The following is a 19,654-nucleotide window of genomic DNA, read 5'->3' as shown; positions in this document are numbered from 1 at the left end:
CTTTCTTCTGGTGCCTTGTCAGGAAGCTGGGGGGACCTTCTTTTTGTTTCATGGATGCTGTCTTCAACACAAGTAGTTTTACCAGAATAGGTTCCTAATCGAACAGAATGGAGGAGATCCAAGGTTGTAAACCAATGAGAGTTTGGACCAATTGCTTTATGAGAGCTTTGATAAATTGCTTTTAGTTAACTTAAAGGGAGGTGGCAACTGATGACGATCTTACTGGATTCAAATTTTGATCAGAATAGGCAATCTGTTCCATCTAAGTTCTGCTCTAAATTGCTATATCCTTTGTTTATCTAGCTCTAACTTTTACTGTGAATGTACTCTTTCAGATGTAAGTAGGAGTTACTGTCTTTCTCATACACTGGCAATGTTTCCTCTTTTGCCCTACCTGGATTTCACAGCAGTTGCTGAGAATTTTTTATAACAGACAAAGTGAAAATTGCTTGTTAACCAATCACATATGAAGAGGATAGAAGAATAGATTGGGATTGCAATAAGACACAGGTCAGGTGTGGAATGGATGAATTTATGAGTTGCAATATTTGCTAAATAATTCAGTAACTGTGAAAATTCATCAATTTGTGTTTGGTAATTTTTTATATGAACTTCATATCTGATAGTAGACATTCAGACTCACATAAAAGTCATCTCTGCAAAGAATTTTGAGTTTTCAGGGTATCTTTACAATTATTTTCATTGTTACTATTATTTTCTTTTTTCTGCAAAAAAAAAAAAAAAAGTTCCTTCAAAAGTCATAGTGGTAAACAAAATAAATAACATCACGAATTCCAACAAAGTGAATAAAATTTCCATTTAGATGAATTTTGAAATCAGTTTTGTAATAATTCTCTAGCAATGATTCTGATTTATTACTTGTAAAATAAACACAAACTGTATGAAAGCAGGTGATAAATTCTGTAGTTAGATGGAAGCAAATCTATATCTGCTAAACACAATGACAGGAATAAGTTCTGTTCTTTGCCTGTTCTCTATGTTACAACTTTATAATATTATTATGTTTTTTGCAGTTAAATTATCATCATAGCAATACTATAATACTTAAAATATGACCCTTATACTAGCATAATTTATATCTTTGTCTTTAAATAATTAGATTTTTTGTTTTGAAATTTTACATTCAGTTCTTCAACAACTCATATGATTTACTGTTAAAATAAGTGACAGAATTATACTCTCAATTTAGTTATTAGCCTGTAAGAAACATAAGCAACTCAAAGAACTTGAGCCAAAAAAAATAAAATATATTATCAAGGTCTGCTTTGCAGTGCAAAGTTTTGCATGAAATCTGAGCATCAGTAAATAGCCTTAACCAGTAGTAGCACCTGAATAAATGTTTAAGTTAGCAAATTGAAATCTTTTTATATTATAAAGCAGCTATTTTTTATTATGGACATGAACTGTTAGATGATGTATATTGATATAAAGCTTCAGGCTATACATTCTTGATCAAGTTATGCTAGTAGGACTAACTACAGAGGTGTGTCTGGAATCATGGGAATTATTGGAAGTTTAGGAAGACTATAAAAGTTTTCAGCTTTCAGAAGGCTGTATATTTGTTTAAAAGTTGTTTTAAGTTTAACATTGCACAGATAATTTGTTTTGTTGTTATGCCACATAACTCTTCTCTCTTCTTTATATTATATGAAGAGCTCAGTAACTGAGATTATTTGCTTTGGTCCCAATCATGGGGGAATGTTAGGAGCTTTATTCAAAATAGAGTAGAACATATGATAAAATCCTAACAAGATGTGAGAAGAAGGAAAAAACATCTAAGACTGCCACTTATTGGAAGCACTGTGACATGGTGTAAAGTCTGGTTCTCTGAGTCAATGTTTTTCTTTCCCTCTGAGCTTTGTGGTTGAGGAACTAGTCAGCAGTACTGTACAAATGCACCGAGAAATTCTGGAATTTATGAATGAGGGTATGGGCTTTGTAATCCCAGTGGCGAGTCTGGTCCACATCACAGAATTTGGTGAGCCCGCTGCACATCACATTGTGGTTGTTCTACATAGCTGTGATTTAGCTGCTCACTACCTACTTGAACATAGATATGAAAATAGTGGTTTCTTCCTTTTAGATTTTAAGGTAACTAAAAGAATTTCAGCATGAATTTGACATCTTTATTCAACCCAGAGCATTAAATAAAAGGGGGAGGACTGCTACGTAACATTGCAATGAACAGAGTGTAAACACTACATGGGTATATACTGTAGTGGCAAAATCCACAGGACACTTTTGATGAGATCTTCAGCAAACATGAACAAAAAAATTAGCAAATGAGAGAGGGAGAGAAAAAATATATATTATATACACATATATATATATATCAGAAAGCACACACATCTCCATGTACTCCTATAGATATAGTGTTAGAAAAGACTTTAAAGGACTTCTGCAACAGGGTGTTTTTGCAGGAAAGCTTCCTGTATAATGAGGATTTTGTTAAACTCAGCATAAAATACTGGCCATTATAAAACCCAAAAGAACTTTAAGTTAGGCATTGTAAATAGATATGTACCTTTGTGTACAGCAGAGTACACAAAGTGTACAGCAGAGTACAGCAGAGTCGTTTCAAAATATGAAGTGTCACTTGTTAAAGGGTAAGTTGCTCAGAGTACTGATGAAAGTAGTCAAGCATCTGCATTGTGGGATTTCAGGCTCAGCATGTTGAGAGTTATTGACCAAGCACTGTAATAACCATCAAATGCTCTTTCTTGTGATGTACAAAATAATTTGGGTTTATTCATTTCACAAGTGGTAGTCATAATGCTGAATAATGTGGATGAGTTAGAATATTTTCTTGGGTTTAGATCATAGTTTTCAATGCAGACGTTGCATTTTGAACAGACCCCAAGACCTCAAATTATTTTACATGATTTCCACTTTTTGAGATCCCAGCCATGTCTCTTTTGGTTTGAACAGGGAAAGACATTGATGTTCTTTTTTAAAATAATATCAGGACACTTTGGTATCAAACAAAGCTACTACAAGGTGGTGTTCAGTCAAAGAAGGCATAAAGGCCAAGTCTCACGGCATGTTGCTATGGCCCCAAAGGGAGATTGCGAGGTCCCCAGTGGCATCAGGAGCTGGAGGTGGGAGCAGCGAGAAAGGGAAGGCAGCAGGCCCCAAGCAGGAGGAGATTACCGGGGCACCAACACGTGGCCCAATGGTTCTGCCAGCAGGCCCAAGGTGGGAACACACATCACAGCATTTTGGCCACGCCAGACAGCCAAGAAGCAGAAAAATAAGAAAGAAAGTTATCTAATGATAATTTCTAGGGCAATCAAGCTCTCAGTAAATGTTTACAGTGTTGGAGCATACAGTGGCTGATCTGCCTCCCTGTCCATTCAACATGTCTCTGATTGCTGACTGCACATGATTCTTTTCAGACATCAGAATAATAAATTAGGTCAGAAGTTAACGCTCTGATTATATTTATAGGTGAGTTTATCTTTTTTTGTTCTAGCAAAGCTAATACCTTGCAAGGCAGGCATCCAGCTCCCAAAAATGCATGAAATTCAGGGGTTTTATAATGCTTTTAGAAGGAAATGGATTGGAAGCAGAGAAAGCCATTACGTATCCCCCAGTTGTGTTCATTCCTCTAAACAATCATTAAAAACAGACCAGGTTGTTTACTGAAGTGAATGCTTTCACTCTTTTGGATTATTAAGATTACCAACACAGGCTGCTGCTGCCTCCAGAAAACCAAACATTTTTTCAGCTCTTCCTTGAGCTTCTTATAACAAGTGCTGGTGATCAATTAGCTAGTTCATTAAAAAGTTACACATGATTTTATTGAGGCAAGCAATTCTGAATCAAAGAACCCAATTCGCAGATCTAGGTTGAAACACATAATTGGCATGTATTTTAGGATCACTGTTAAAGCTATAAAAAAGATTTACTAGGGAAGGAATGGATCCAAAAACCCTAAAGGAAGGAATATGTTACTTGTGTGACTCAGTGTTACAAATAGACTCATTTAATACTAGAATCTTATCTACATTAAAATTAAAAAAAAAAAGCAACTTTAACTTTTTTTAGCAAGAAGTAGTCCTCGTGTCTTTTCATCTGAAACAATGAAATTGTTTATTGTATTATTGTCTTTTGCTATGATTTTCATTATTGCTATCAAAGACGTACTTTAGTTAATTATTTAAATTCAGTTGAGAAGTTGACAGACTGTAATTGTAAATCAAAATTAAGTAACATACCTTCATTGTGTTGTTGAGATGCACAGTGAGACTGTGATTAATGCCTCAGTTCTACCAACAGTTGTGCATGCGCGGATTAGCTGGGAACCTTGCACATGTGCTAGTAGGATAAGCTTGAGGATTTGTAAGGTGAGAGAGAGGGAAGGCACGTTATTCTGAGGATGTTTTGAAACAGTAAAGCTTTGTTCTGAGTTTACAAGTGGGCCAAATCTTGAAACTTGAGAAAAAGAGTTCGGGTTAAGAAAGCTTTACTTTTGAAATACTTGAGAAAAAGTAATTTGCTGGTGAGTTTTTGAAAGAATTTTTTTGTTGTTCTTCTTTAAAAAACATAAAGACTATTTTTGTTTTTGAACTGAGAGGTATAAATAATCAAGTTTTATATATATCAATATTTGATTAGAATCTACTTTCTATTATAATGTTGATTGCTTGATTACCTCAATGTAAAAGTTTCTGTAGCTGGTATTTCTGTTGGACTTGTGCAATGGCATTGAGACATTTTCAACTATTAGCTTTCCCCAGGGTTCTTTTCAGACAAAATGTTATGCATCAGCTCTTATTTGAGTGTAAGCCTGTTGAATAGCATTCTCTTCTCTGCCAACTTGGCAGCAAGTTTTCCTGCTAATAAAAGAGGTTACCCCAGATAGAGATCCCAGATGTGCCTGAACTACTTTTATTAGGACTATGGAGGGGCTCAGTGTTTCCTTCTAACTGTTTTCAAAAAAGGTGTGGGCTTGCCTTCATAAGTGCCTAAAGAATTGTATTACATCACTGGATTTTTTTTTTCCTCGAAGTGAATAAAACATTAGATGTGTTAGCACAGAACACAGTTTAGGAAATACTGATGTTCATTATGATAAATGCCTTTTGTTCCAGTAGAAATCTTGATTTGTTTCTACTAAATTCTCGTGAAAAAGAAAACACTGCTGTTTAACACTGAGTTAAAAATACCGTTATACCTTCACATATTAATGAGATTCGGTGTAATAATCAGAGTAAGTAACAATAGATGTTTCCTAGAGGAGCAGTGGTTAGTACTTGTTGAAAATTCAGATTTTAAGAAGCCATATATGCATATATTTGTTTTGCCCTGTACCTGTGGTGTATGAGTTTCTTGATTATGTCAGTTATTCTTTGAAACTATTTTTTTGCTGTGTAGAATTTGTATTGTACTTAGTGATAAAGCCAGCTTATTGATTGACTGATAAAGACTTCTTGTAGATTGGATTTGCTAATATCAGTGTTCTTTTTTTTTTTTCTTTTTTTTTTTCAAAAAAAAAGGCTTTCAAAATTTCTCCATGCTATACAAGAAGTAGGATAATCTGACTGGGGTATTGAATAAAATAATATAGTTTGTTAAACTTACTGTTTAACAAATACAGAAATTGTAAATAATAAGATGTTTACAGTCTTAAATCATAATCTTGATTTTCCTTTCAAGGCCTTTCTGTTGAAATCTTTATCACTGTCAGAATATGAAGAGAGAAAACAAGGTTTTAATTAAAAGAATTAAAAGAATTCATTGCTTTGTTTCATTGTTCATCTTATTAATAAATTACAAAAAATGAATGATGCTGTAATTTCTGGTCATGTCCCTGGTTGATTTTATTGTAATTGCATCAGATATAAAAAGAACAAAACTGTACAGTGGATTAATTTCATAGTGAAACACATGACAGTATTCCGTTTCAGATTTTCAAAAACAGGGTCTGATTCAAAGACTCCCATTAATTTCAATGGGCTTTGGATCAGGCACAGGGTTAACAGCTTATTTTTCAAACAACTAGAAAGAGGTGTAAATGTCAAAGGTGATAGTTATACTGTGAGTTCCATAAACTACAAAAAAAAAGTTACTACTAAAGCTCTATTTTTCCTTAGTTTAACAGCTTCTATGAAAACAGTGTTAATAAGTATATCAGGAACAGTATATAATAATGAATCAGATACATTAAATAACCTTTAAAACTTCTTTTATATAATAATTGGAAAGTTAAAAGTAACTTAAAATCCCTAACTTCTCATGCTGTGATGTAAATTGTATTTTTTTTTTAGGTTCCAAATTCAAAGAGGGAAAACTGATCCGACCAGTTACAAGAGCCTGGGGGACTCTTTTAGGACTATTTTCCAGAGAGAAGGGTAAGAGTATATGTTTTTAAAATTGTCAATTTTATGTGACCTTTTTTAATCACCTATTTTCCGACATTAGATCCTCTTTATATTCCACCCTTTATGCAATTGCCAGAATTTGGCAAACATTTAGTCTTACATAACGAGCACAATTTGCAAAGTCCTAACATTACTCACACTCACAATACCAAATTTTGCTATTAGGATATGTTTAAAAAACTGTGATACACAGCTGTGCAGAGATACTTGGGCAAACTCTGCCTCTGTACTGGCAGCGGGATGGCCACATCAGTGCAGTTCAGTATCTTGGTTATTTTATCTTGTTTTCTGAATGAGCTCAGTCTGAGCCTGAGTTCAGTGGAGTACTTGTTTCCAACCTCTGATGAACTGGCATTCCCAGTTAGCTGTGGTAGGCAATGTTTCCAAGACCTGTGTGAGTAAAATTACACAACTTTTCAATTTGACAGAATGTGGAAAAGGATTTATGGTTCTTAGTCACCTGAACCTTTAGAAGGTTACACCGTTCTGAGCCAGAGCTCTTCTAAGGGACTTGGGCTGTGATCCAGAGAGGCATTTAAATACATGCTTAATTTTATGTTCAGTCCTGTTAAAGCTAGTGAATGTAATGGGACTGATCACATGCTTAAAGTTAAGCCTGTTATCCACAGGAGCTCTTTGGGAGCTAGCCTTTAATCAAGGTAACTCTAATTAGTCAATGCCAGTTTTGAATAGCTGACAAGCTTTTCATAACAACTTTGTAAATGCAACAGCAACCAGTATTTTGTCCATATATTGATCAAAATGGAATTGTGCATAGATGCCACATATGGAAGCAGCAGAAGTGCAACAGGGATCAGACTTCTTGTGTCCACAAGTTGTACCGGTAAAACATAGGAGAGGCCAGCAGTGAAAAGAACTAGACCAATATTGTTTCTTGTAGTGAGATTTAGCTAAACTACCTTACATAAAAGTACACAGATATAGAACTAGGTAGTTTGAATTGCTAAAGTAAAGAGAGATGTAGAGATGTTTCACTAAAGTTGCAAAGAGAGGAAGTTGTCACGTTTGCCGTTATCGGCAGTATTTGTCAGTTAGAAACAGAATGTCGCATTAAAACAGTCATCAGTTGTAAGCACAAGGGAAAAAGGAGGAGAATCTCAGATACAATATAATCTTAAACTTTGGCTAAAAATAAACAAAAGTAATCAACTAATCCTAACAAACTTCTCTGAATCCTTGAGTCTGTTATTCCCACCTGTGCAAATTGTCCCATTTCTGAAGCTTGCTGATTATGAGACTTTGGGGGAAACAAGGGAGATGACTGCGAAATCTTTAAGTTAGTGGAAATCTTGAACCTAAATTGAATTATTTTGAATTTAATTCTTGAACCTCTCCTTGGGTGATCACAAAAATATGCAGAATAGAGCACCAAGAAAGGGCTTCATATTTAGATACCAAGCAAATAAAAACAATATATGAAGTGTCCAGATTCAGGTGTGTGAACTGGGAGAAGGGTAAAAGAAATTCTTTCATGCCCCATGTTTATTGCATATTGGCTAGCCCCAAATAAAATCCCCTTCAGCATTTTTATACTGATTTTCAGAGAGATCCAATTCTGTTTATACTGACTATGTAAGGGATTTATGCACCTCTCTCCAGCACTCAGAGTTGCCTACTGCCATATGTGACTTCACGTTAAGTTTATCACAAAACAAATTCATGAAATAAGGGAACATGTCAGAAAAAGAAATGTTACTAATGGCCTGCACCTGAAAATATTTACATCTGAGAATAGTGCTTATGCTCTTCTGTAGTAACATTTTCAATAGTAGCAACTATGGCGAGCTAGGATGTCCAAGCCCAGTTCAGACAGATAAGATATGTCTAATGCCTTAATTTTTTGACCTTGTTCAGGTTATATGAAGAGTAAATTTGTGGGATTGACCTAATAAGTACTTATCATGTTTATTAACATATATGCAAAAGTTTAATTTGCTGCAATCTCTCTTACTGAAGATTGACCAGTATTATGTTACTGCAGCATTATAGTAACAATCTAGTGATTTCGTGACAAACTGCTTCATTGGAAATGGTGGCCAGGATTTCTTTAACCATCCCTCTGATATTCTCTCTGTTATAAGGAGAATTGCAGATAAAATATTTCCACTAATAGAATTCTGTCCTTTTCAAAGAATATGAGGTCTCCTTTATCTTCACCAAAATATTAAAAGTTTCTTAAACAAAAAATACAGGAAAAAATAAAAAACCTCTACAAAAGCTCCCTTCCCCCAGCTCCCAAACTTTGAAGAGTTCTTTAGATGGAAATAAATTTTCTCCACAGGGAATTAAAATCTTCAAAGAAGGATCCATCCCTTGAACTCTTTTTCTTGTCTTACAAGAAAACAGGAGCCACCAAACATAAAATTTAAGTGAGACTCACTAAAGGAAGGGTCAGTCTAGCATAGCATTGGAGGTGACATAGCTGTCTATTAAATGGAGTTAGGAGTATCCACTTCAGGGCTTTTGCAGACTTGTGCTGAAACCTTCCAGTCACTGCCAATTGCACAGGGACTGCAGCTCTGTGAATCCTCTTCTGTGGTGACCAGCCTTTGTTTAGCAGTATTTGTTAGGAACCTTGCATCTGAATTTCTCTGGTTTCACTTATGAGATGCTGCATGTATTGACAGATCTTCAACAGCAGAGGTAAAACCACCAGGAGTATATCTGTTTATTGAGGAGTGACAGCTTTACAGCTAACATAAAAATAATCTGATGTTTATTGGGGAAAATGTTTGGATAGAGGATTACCTGAAACCATTAACAGAGAAAGCTTTTCATTCTTTTTAGGTCCTACAAATAAGGACCTAAAAGGTTCTTAGAGGTTCTAAGGGGTTGATCATGTTTGTTGACCAATGTTTGCATTGTTGCCATTTTCACTGCATTTGTAATCACTCACTTCTTTGATAACGACTTAGGTTTGAATATGAAATGTCAGAATAAACCGACAGTCTAGCTGAATGTATATGTTGCATTTATATTAAAGACACGTGGCGTTGTCTCATATTAAGAATGGAAATTATGTCCATCTGCACTATCTTAATTTAGAGTTGCATCCACCATTTTAGATGGATGCTGTTATTTTGGGTCTGTAAACAACTTTTTTCATATAAACTTAGATTTTCATGGGCTCATTATTTTAACAATAAATGTTCTGGCTTACAGTTGGCTTTTTGGATAGGCACCCAGTCAAGTGCTTGTTACTTTCTCATTCATTGGTTAGCTTGCCTGAAACAGAAAGTGTAGCAGTGTCCTGGTTTCCAGTTTTGAAACTCAACATTTGAGAAAGGTACAGTTTAAAGGGCTGTTAGCTTTTCTTAGACCTAGATGGTCCTGGGAAAATACAAAACACAATAGTCATTGATCATTTGAGACCTCATTACTTCTGCTGGGTTATTTGATTATTAATGCTGAATTTGGTTTGGGAAGGAACAATTACCTCCTAATAAAAAAGCCCAATAAGCTTTATAACTATTTCTGTCTTCTTCTCAGCGTTGCCTCATACTCTCATACCCCACTCTTATACCTATAAATGCCTGCCTGTATGACCACACACCTTTCTTTTAATAAGCAGCACCCTGACTCATACATTAGTAGGATTAGGCCTTAAAGCTGCACAAAACTTGTCAGCTATGGGTGGAGTAGGTGGGAGAACAGCCAAGGCTAAGCAGGAGCTGGATGAATGCTGAGTTGTCAGCAAATGTGCAGAAGCTGGAGGGTTCCTGGCTTATGTGATAACAGTGATCATTTGTTGATTAAGGAATTTGCTAGCACTCTCCTTTGTCCTGCCTCTATCCCTTGGCTGTCTATCATGGTGACAAGTGCCTGAAAGACTACAGCAGTGCTCTTGAGACCTGGCTCTCCCAGCTAGCTGCAGATGATGCTCTGCTGCTTCTGATTGCCAACAAGTCAGGAAAGGAGACTTGCAGGATTGCCAGCCCTGCAGGCAAGCTTCAGCCTCTGGCACTCACCAGCAGTCATCACCACCCATTCCTGGGGCCCAGCTGGATGTGTGCTCTTCCAGCTGGGCTGAGGAGACTTATCAAAAGGCTGCCAAATAAATGTTATACAAGATACAAATACTTGGCTACCTTGTGCATGAATCCTTCAATGAAATTGCCGACCGGGGAAGTGTGACATGGTCAGTCATGCCAAAAATCCCTTTTCCCAGCTAGCAGCTACGAAGCAGAGATTCATTTCCACTTACTGGAGGCATAAATTCCTCTGGTATCAAAAGACCAGACTTAGGCTCTGACTTAAGTGCTCTGAGGCAAGCAAAAGTGGCAGATTAAGATGTTATTTGCTCCCACAGCTATCTACCCCACTCTTTGATTTCTTTTTAGCACCAGGAGAGCAGAAGTGAACTTGGACCCATGCTCACTTGCTACGTTCGGGAACCTGGTTTCTTCATATAGATCCGCCTGCACTGGCACTTTCAAAGACCTGTGATCTAGCAAACTGAAAGCACATTTTCCCTGTTGCCCACTACTACAGGAACAGTAACTTCCATGTGAACCCTGAGAAAGGTCTGCTAGCACTCATACTTCAAAAATACCTATACATAGTTCTGTCTCTTTTCTAGCTCTACAGGTCTGCCCTACAGGTCAACCTACAAACAAATAATACTTGTACAGGTCTTGCTAAAATCATAGAACCATAGAATCACAGAGTGGCTTGGGTTGGAAGGGACCTCAAAGATCATCTAGTTCCAACCCCACTGCCACAGGCAGGGAAGCCATCAGGTTGCTCAGGGCCTCATCCAACCTGGCCTTGAACACCTCCAGGGATGGGGCATCCACAACCTCTCTGGACAGCCTGTTCCAGTGCCTCACCATCCTTACAGTGAAGAGTTTCCTCCTAACCTCTAATCTAAATCTCCTCTCTTTTAGTTTAAAAACATTCCCCCTCATTCTGTCATTATCTGATTGAGCAAAGAGTTGCTTCCCATCGTTTTTATAAGTCCCCTTCAAGTACTGAAAGGTTGCAATGAGGTTCCTCTGGAGCCTTCTCTTCTTTAGGCTGAACAGACCCAGCTCTCTCAGCCTTTCTACATAGGAGAGGTGCTCCAGCCCCTTGATCATCTTTGTGGCCCTCCTCTGGACCCACTCTAACAGATCAACATCTTTGTTGTGCTGGGTGCCCAAGGCCTGGCTGCACTACAGTGCCAAAATATCTTTCTGAACCTATCCTGATGAATCCACGTAGACCATATATAGCAATATATAGTATATTACTAATTTTCCCTCTCTTTATCCCACATGTACAATTATTTTGTGGGTCACAGTATGCTGCATCAGCATCTTTGTGACATACTGTTGAAAAAATTATCGCATTCCCCTGCGAAATAATACCATCTGAAACTTAAAGTATTATTGAAGCTTTGTAACACCCTACGAGAACTATAACTGAGATTTTGAAGAATAGTGTGTTGACTTAAACTGTGACTCTGTATAAAATCTCTTGGCTTTTGTGGACAAAAATCAAAGTCTTAGAGCTGAATTTTTGAATACCTGAATCCTTGTGCTTGCTTTGCATATCTTTGAAGAAGAAATCTCAAATTTAGGAAATCTAGTATTTGTGCATTTTCAGGGAAAATGAGCCTGAAAAATATAGCTGGGGTAATCACAAGTTCTTTTAGTACATAATTAAAAATATTAACTGTTGAATCTATACATTTACTTTCAGAAGTGAGGGACTCCATTTGCTTTAACATTTCTTCCACTGGTTGAGACTTTGATATTACAGCCCCTCTACAGGCAAGCCATGGCATTTCTCAGCCATTGCACTCTTCTGAAGAGTTCTTGGTGTGGTTTGGAAGACAGGATTCATGTGGCCTTCTGGGGAATGGGGCTCATGGACCTGTAGTGAAAAGAAAAAAGATGCCTTAGCAGACTTCAGCCTCTTGGTGCCACATGATGAAAATTTCAGAATTTTTCTGGGTAATTAGCAGGAGTTCCTTTTTCATAATCCACTATGTATACATGCAGAGTAATATACTGCATAGCTGTTCTTGATGCCATTTAGTCTAACTTTGCCCCATGCCTTACTCTATATAGGCCTATGTGTAATATCATACTTACATGGTCTTACTATTTTCAGTTTCATTTGGTTGTCTATTGTGGTTTCAAGACATAAAATTTAAATGGTGGAACAGTCCTGATTAAAATTATCATTATAAGACTGCTTTTAAGATTAGAGACAAGGAAGGCAGAAAAGTTAACTGACAGATTTTTCCTGATTATTTACTTTAAGGTTGTGATTTATATTATGCTTGCAAAGGTTTAGATCAAGTATGGCCACAAAGCAGAGATCTTTAGTTATGTGAAGGTGATGTGTATTGTGCTATCTTCATTAAATTAACATTTTCATTTGATATTTAAACTTTGTCTCATGTCCTAGTAAAGACCGCAAAAATGTCAGGAAATTCTTATCCCTCATAGTGTTTTAAAATGCACGTACGCATGCATATGCATGCCTATTTGTAAAATATTCATACATTTACTTAGTCTCTTAGTAGGCAAAACTTACCCAGTTCATAATCCAGTGAAGCTTTGCCAACTGTCCCAAGTGACTCTGGATGCTTTTTGCAACAGTAGTCAGTCATGAGAAAAAAAAAAAAAAAGAAAAAAAAAAAGATGAAAACTGCTCTTTTAATCTCTAGGTCTCAAAACTCTCTACAGAAGAAAGAAGTATCATTATCTCATTTATGCAGATGGTGATACTGGGGTTTAAGGTGCCAGGCAGTAGAGTAGGTCTGGACAGGAGCATGAACACAGATGTTTGTCATGGAGCAGATTGATACTGGGTACTTTGTTTGCCCCATAGTAACATGTTAATATCAGAGCTCTGAGGAACATGTGTGTTGGACACAAAATTGCATTCTTTGATTTAAGCTCCTAATTCAGAAGGGGTTTGAAGACTTTTGGCAATCCCTTTTGTGAGGTCGTTTGTCCAAGGTCATACATGGAGCTAGTGGCAGTTTTAAGCCTGTAGCCAGATATCCTGACTGCAAGACTGGTGCCCTGTTCAATGGACTGCACTCTCTGCAGATAGTCAGCAGCATTTATAGTGATGTTACTGTCATCAGGTTTTCATCATCCTGCTCAGGCAGGAATTCTCTGTTCCTCACTGTAGGTTCCCTACCCCCATCTTCATATGTTAACACTTGAAAACATAAGAAATGGCTCTGGAATGTGAAAAACTTTTATTCCCAGTTTTATGTGTGTAGCTTTCTGAAATACAACGAGGTTGCACTGGTGTAACTATGGGCAGCATTTGGCCAATCACATTTTTATTACTGATGGACGGACATTTTACTTACAACATTTGATCTGGTATATATGGCAACAGAGTAAACAAGGACACTTTTAGGGAATCACTTCTGAGAATCAGCTGCTTTAAAGATGAAGTGCATGTTCATTTATTTCCCATAGGAACAGAAAAGAACACATTAGAATTATATAAATCTTATAAGCACCTTAGACATAAACAGGCCAGACATTAACTGTCATTAGTCGTTACTGTTTGCTATGGCCACTGGAATGGCCAGTTTACACTTGGTAAGTGTCTGGTTTGTATTTTTTAAAGGTTCAGGTTGTATTTATTAAGTTTCCGATTTTTTCACCATCAGTTTGTTTTAATCTGAAAGCTATGATTCCTTGGGTGTCTGTGTGTTCTACTAATGCAGCATAATTATAGTTCTTTATATTACTATATTTATAACAGTAGTTCCTATGGGTTCAGTTTGGAATTATATAACTGCATTATAAGATTACAGTAGTACGGGGATACCTACTGAAGGTTATTTACAATCTATCTTTATCTACTCTAGTTAGCAAAATAGCAGCAGACCTTTAATTTTTATTCCTTATGATTTGAACGTTCAGGAATATTTATCATTTTACCAATTTACGTTCCTGCTGCATTCAGACGTATTAGTAATTTTGTTTAAAGAGATCAATGTAATAATTTCGCTTTTTTAAAAAACTCCTGTTAGCCTAGTGTATGGGAAAATATTATACTGTGCTGCACCACTGTACTCTCTGAACATGTTTATGTTCTCTGAGTGTGAAGAACATAACTGCCAAATTTTGTAGACCGGGAAAATGGCCATGAATGCCCCCTGCTTCAGCAAAGCAGCTCATCACGAGGGGTTGCAGTGTTTGGCAGCGGTGACTGGGACGTTCTCAAGCAGAAGCTTGTCCCTGGGGCCTCGGCAGGGGCAATTTCGCCCTGCATGGGGCCGTACTGTGGGGCTGCAGCCAAGCCCCGAGCCCACGGCACTCGGAGAGGTGGGCTCCGGGCGGAAAGTGGGCGGCCGAGATGCTGAGCAGAGGGCCATCTAGGGCCGGAAAGCAGTGAAGTGCTCACACACCCCACGCTGTGAGTGTTGCCCATCTGCAGGGCTTTGTTGGCTTATCCAGGGCTGTAAGAAAATTCTCAGCTAGTGAAAAGCTTTCAGGTCAGGAACTGAAACACAACCAACAGTAGTCGCAGCCGAGGCTGCACATCCTCTGAGCGAAGATTTAATGAATTGCTGTTTTAAGATTAAGAGGCTGAATTCTGTTGTCATACGTCTGGATCGTGCCGCTTCAGGGCGATCTGTCCCTACACGACTTTCTTGTTCCGAAATGGCATGTATATGCTGCCATCAGAATCGCCAGGACTTAAACTTGTTTTTAAAAGAGCAGAAACAGCTTCTAGCCCTGACAGAGGATCAGAGTTTTCTCAAACCTGAACCCCATGCAAGGCTGTCATGCTCAGCTGCAAGTAGATAAAAGAAACTGAAATCCATGCACTACCCTCTTTCTTATCAGAGGTAATAGCTCTGAAATCTGATTGTGACATTGTCAGTAGTCAGCTGTCAAAATTAACTGTGTGTCTGTTATGTAAATCTAGCCATTAATGGTTAACATTTCATAAACACAATCACAATAGCATATGCACATTCAGATGCAAAATTAATTTCAGTTATGTGTCGAGGTTCTTTTAAAGGCAAATTGTTTATTTCTCCATGATTTGCGATTCTAGTAGCGATTAATTGTTAACCTATTCCTTAAAAGAAAAATTTCACTGTATCAGAGAAAAAAACAGTGACCAGAGAACAGATAAATCACTTTTATATGCTTGGAACAGCTGACTTTACACTTTTATTACATTGTTTGAAAAAGCATCTTTTCATCTGGAAGGAATCAGTTTAAAATGCGATTGTCAACACAACTAAAGCAGCTTTCTGTTTAAAATGGCTGCTTGTGAAGCTTAGAACTATAGTTTTGCCAAGATTTTCTTTACAGACATTAGTTACTAGGACCAAGAGATTTTAGATGGGATGTTCACAGGAAATACCTGGCAGACAGCGTAAAATGCAAAGTAAAGCATTTTTATTTAGGTTGTAGGAAACATGTATGTGAAAATGAGCAGCAGCATTTCAGGTCAAAAGCCTTCTTTTTAAAATAGAAGTCTGTAAGTTGTAAATTGAAGGGGAAAAAAGAAAAAATCCAGATCAATTTTTTCACGTCTTGACCTAACTAATCAGACAACATTTATTTAGTATGTTTATATTTACTATATTTAATATTTATTTATAATGACACAATTATACTGCTCTCTAATCAGCATGTCTTTACCTCATCTAACTTAATTTTCTTCACTTGTTACATCTGAAAATAAAGCTATTTCTCTTTTATGCCAATCCTTCTGATTGCTGTAATCCTCAGCTGTTTATTTATATATAATTCTGCTTTATTTGAATCCCTCCAGTATTTAATCTCTAAAAGATGCAGACAAAAATTCTATGCAAAAGTATTGCATTCAGTGATAAAACATTTTCACTCCTGGAATAATTGTGCTTTACACTGTATAAATTTGCTCATAATTTTAACTGTAAATAATGAAGATGTAAGACTATCACCTATTAGAATACGTAGACTTTTTTTTTTCAATATGCATCATTTTCATGTTTTGGGGGTAGTTTAATTATAAGATTTCTATAGCATTTTTATTAACAAATTTGTATTATGCAAATGAAAATATAGGTATCCTCCATTTTTTCCTACTAAAGTACTTTAGCTTCTTTTTAAATGTTGGAAGTTGAGTAGCATTTTGATGAGAAACTTTTAAAATACATCTTTGTTAGGAGGAGAAGCTTTCCCTGGCAGCCATCTGTTGAGACGTAGAGCTGCTGATGCAGCAGTAAGTGCTAGGTACACTGATCATTCCTCTCTAAAACCATCACCAAATGCTCTTCTGTTTGCAATATTCTTTACCCAATTTAAAGGCTTTCTGTGTGCCATGCTTCACATTCTGAAAGAAATTTAGTAAACTAGTTGCTGAGAATATCTATGCTTGACAATGGAGGAGGAACTGTTCATCTAAATCAATGCAAAAGCTCCAAACAAAAAGGCAATGTAAATAGCTATGAATATTTGACAGTTATGTGCAGATTTTCCATGGAATGCATCTTAAATAAAACAAGGTAAAATGAGGAATTAGCATTACATATGGAAATATTTTAGAAGAGTATATTTACTGTATAATGCTAACTCATATTTCAGGGCACATTGCAATCCATATGACTCTGAGAATCAAACTGTGAAAAATAAATAGTCTGCTGGACTGTCATGCCATTTGCCTCTCTCAAGAAAATAAAATTCTAAATACATACAATGTGGGCTTTTTAGCTTTCACAATCTTTGTTTATGCAATTTTACTCACAGTCAGCTGTTTTTTACCACATAAATAAAATAATAACTTTAATGCGGTGCAAATAATTTTCATTGATTGTAAAAATGCCTAAATCATGAGTACTGTTTGTGTAACATGCTGCATCTTCTTACAGGAGTCCATGCATATAAGCACAGAAATGTACTGGTGCATTCTCTTTCTATCTAGCATGGAAAGTTCCTTTCACAGGAAAGCAGGCTGACACTCCATAGTAAATTTCTGAAGCTTTCATGCAGCATATGAGGCAGTAACTCTAACTGAAAGATCAGCTCCAGTTATGAATACTTTTTTTTTTCTTTTTTTTTTTACAGTTTGCCTTCACTGTTTGTTTGTTTTTGCATATTTTGTCTTTGCCTGAACTTGTGTATCCACTGACTATTAGGCAATGGGTGTCCTAGGTTCATCAAGATTTTTCAGGCATTCTTTTAATCTGATACATGGATTTTTCCATAATAAATAGACACTTCTTCATCATAGGAATTTGGTAGCCAAAACTATCCAATCATTGTTCTCTGTAGTAGTTGAACTCCATGGCAGGAAGAAATACTTCTATGCTCCAGATGCTTCCTAATGTAGGTATGGGCTCAGATTACTTACTACTAAAACATTTCTTAATAGAAGTTATTTTTTTCATTATTTGAGTCCCTCATAAAATAATTTTGTATCTTGACTTAACAAAAGTCAAGTTTCAACCAATGTACCTTTTTTATTTCCAAAACTCCATTTTATATGAAAATAAAAAATCCACTCATTTCTTCAAGTAAAAATAGAAATTCAAATAGTCTTTTGCATAAAATACTTTATCAAAAAATTCCATAGATATTTCAAAATCTTATTTTTACACCATTTTTATTTGGAAATGTTGTCTATCTCTGGTATGAATTATCATTTAGCCTATAGGTAATATTTATTCTTTTGATTGTTACTGTGATTTAAAAGAGTCAATTTTGTGGTTAAAAGTAAAATATCAACTAGTATGCATTTGAGCCTTTGTTTTAAAGTAGTCTTGCATAACATGTCTCTACCTTTGAAAATACAAAAAAAAAAAAAATTTGCACAATATTCAGATTTGTATATGTTTATTACTTTACAACATATTAAACTATTTCATCTCATTTTTTATCTTTTCTTCATACATGGGTAATTTAATTAAAAATCCCTTTTAAAAATTATTTTTTGTTTAAAAGTACATAAAAAGCAAACCAAAACCTTCAGTTACATTTCAAAAACTTCCGTGGATATTAAATATATTGTTATGATTTTAAGAAAAATAAAATGTCTCCACCAGCATTTCAACAGCTGATATTAATAATTTGTAAATAATAAATATTTCTCAAGGCTGTAATAATATTTTTATACCTCTAGAATTTTAGACTTCAACAGAACAAGAAAAATAAGTGTTTTTATACAAATAAAGTTTTCATAGGCTTTCTTAGAAAATGTATAGTAGTAATTTTATCTAGTGTTGCATTACAAAAAAGGTAAAGGGGTTTAAGTTATTCACAAGAAGAATTATAATGGTGTAAAAGATGAAAAAAGGACTAGTGAGCAGTTTCACACTGGAAGAGTTAGCAGTCCTTGAAAAATGCTCAGAATCAATTGCAAAAAAGTTACCCTCAGCATCCTGTTGAAGGGTTTGGGAAAATGCAGTTTTAGAAGTAAGACTTTCTCAGTTACCATGAGGGAATGCCTGGAATTTTGTCTTTCTACCGAAAAGGATTGGTTTTCCATTGATTGTCATCAGTTTGCTAGGTTGTCCTGCTATTTAAGCTATTAGAGACTGGTGTGCTGCATGGTCTCAGGTGATCCATAAAAAGGAATGAAGCCTTGGGAAGGTAAACCATCACCAGACTGGCTCGGTGTCTCAGCCTTCCATGACGGAAGCTCTTTGTTGAGAACTGTTGGCAATTGCAGCAGTTTCCAACTGAAGATAAAGAGCCAGCGTTCTCAGATAATGCCCTCGATCACACACCTGATGACAGACTCCTGCATGCAAGTTTTTTCAGGTGCTATGTTTGCTCAGTAATCCTTCAGTGCCAATCTTTTCTAAATGGTGAGCAGGTCCCGTCAGTAATGGACATCAGCCATTGAGCTTGTAATATTTGTCATATATCAGGTTACGGCTTTGTTACTGCAGTGTGATGAATGGATGCTCTTATGCTTAGAGAAAATAAAGAAGTGCTATAAATTTAGCAGTCAGTACTAAATGAGTTGCTACTTTAAGGGCCTGATTCACATCTTTCTGAAGTCAATGGAAAGTATGCTGTTGACTTTATGGTCTTTGTATCAGGCCTTTAATTTTCTTTGTTTTTTAAGAAATGGAACCCAAGGCTGTCATTAAAATAGTTTCCCATTTCTCACTCTATATGGTTTTACACCTAAGTAGTAATTTTAATATAAATCTTACCTTATGTCTTAATGTTTATGTCCTACACAAACAGTTTGATTAAACATGGAGCCTTACAGACAGTTGATCACAGAACCTGATAGGTCACACATGAAAGAATCAA

General features: G+C 36.2%; 1 protein-coding gene across 1 annotated transcript in view; it reads left to right on the top strand.

Annotated features, from left to right (window-relative positions):
• Positions 1 to 19,654, top strand: part of SLC25A21 (solute carrier family 25 member 21) — a 253,826-nt gene that overhangs the window by 180,823 nt on the left and 53,349 nt on the right. Inside the window, exon 4 of the mRNA XM_035539338.2 lies at positions 6,291 to 6,374. Within this exon, the coding sequence (XP_035395231.2) occupies positions 6,291 to 6,374 (84 nt within the window). The remainder of the gene's footprint in view (positions 1 to 6,290; positions 6,375 to 19,654) is intronic.

This window comes from Cygnus atratus, chromosome 5 (genome assembly GCF_013377495.2).
Source record: "Cygnus atratus isolate AKBS03 ecotype Queensland, Australia chromosome 5, CAtr_DNAZoo_HiC_assembly, whole genome shotgun sequence".
Taxonomy (NCBI): Eukaryota; Metazoa; Chordata; class Aves; order Anseriformes; family Anatidae; genus Cygnus; species Cygnus atratus.
This window is presented reverse-complemented; position numbering and strand designations above follow the sequence as displayed.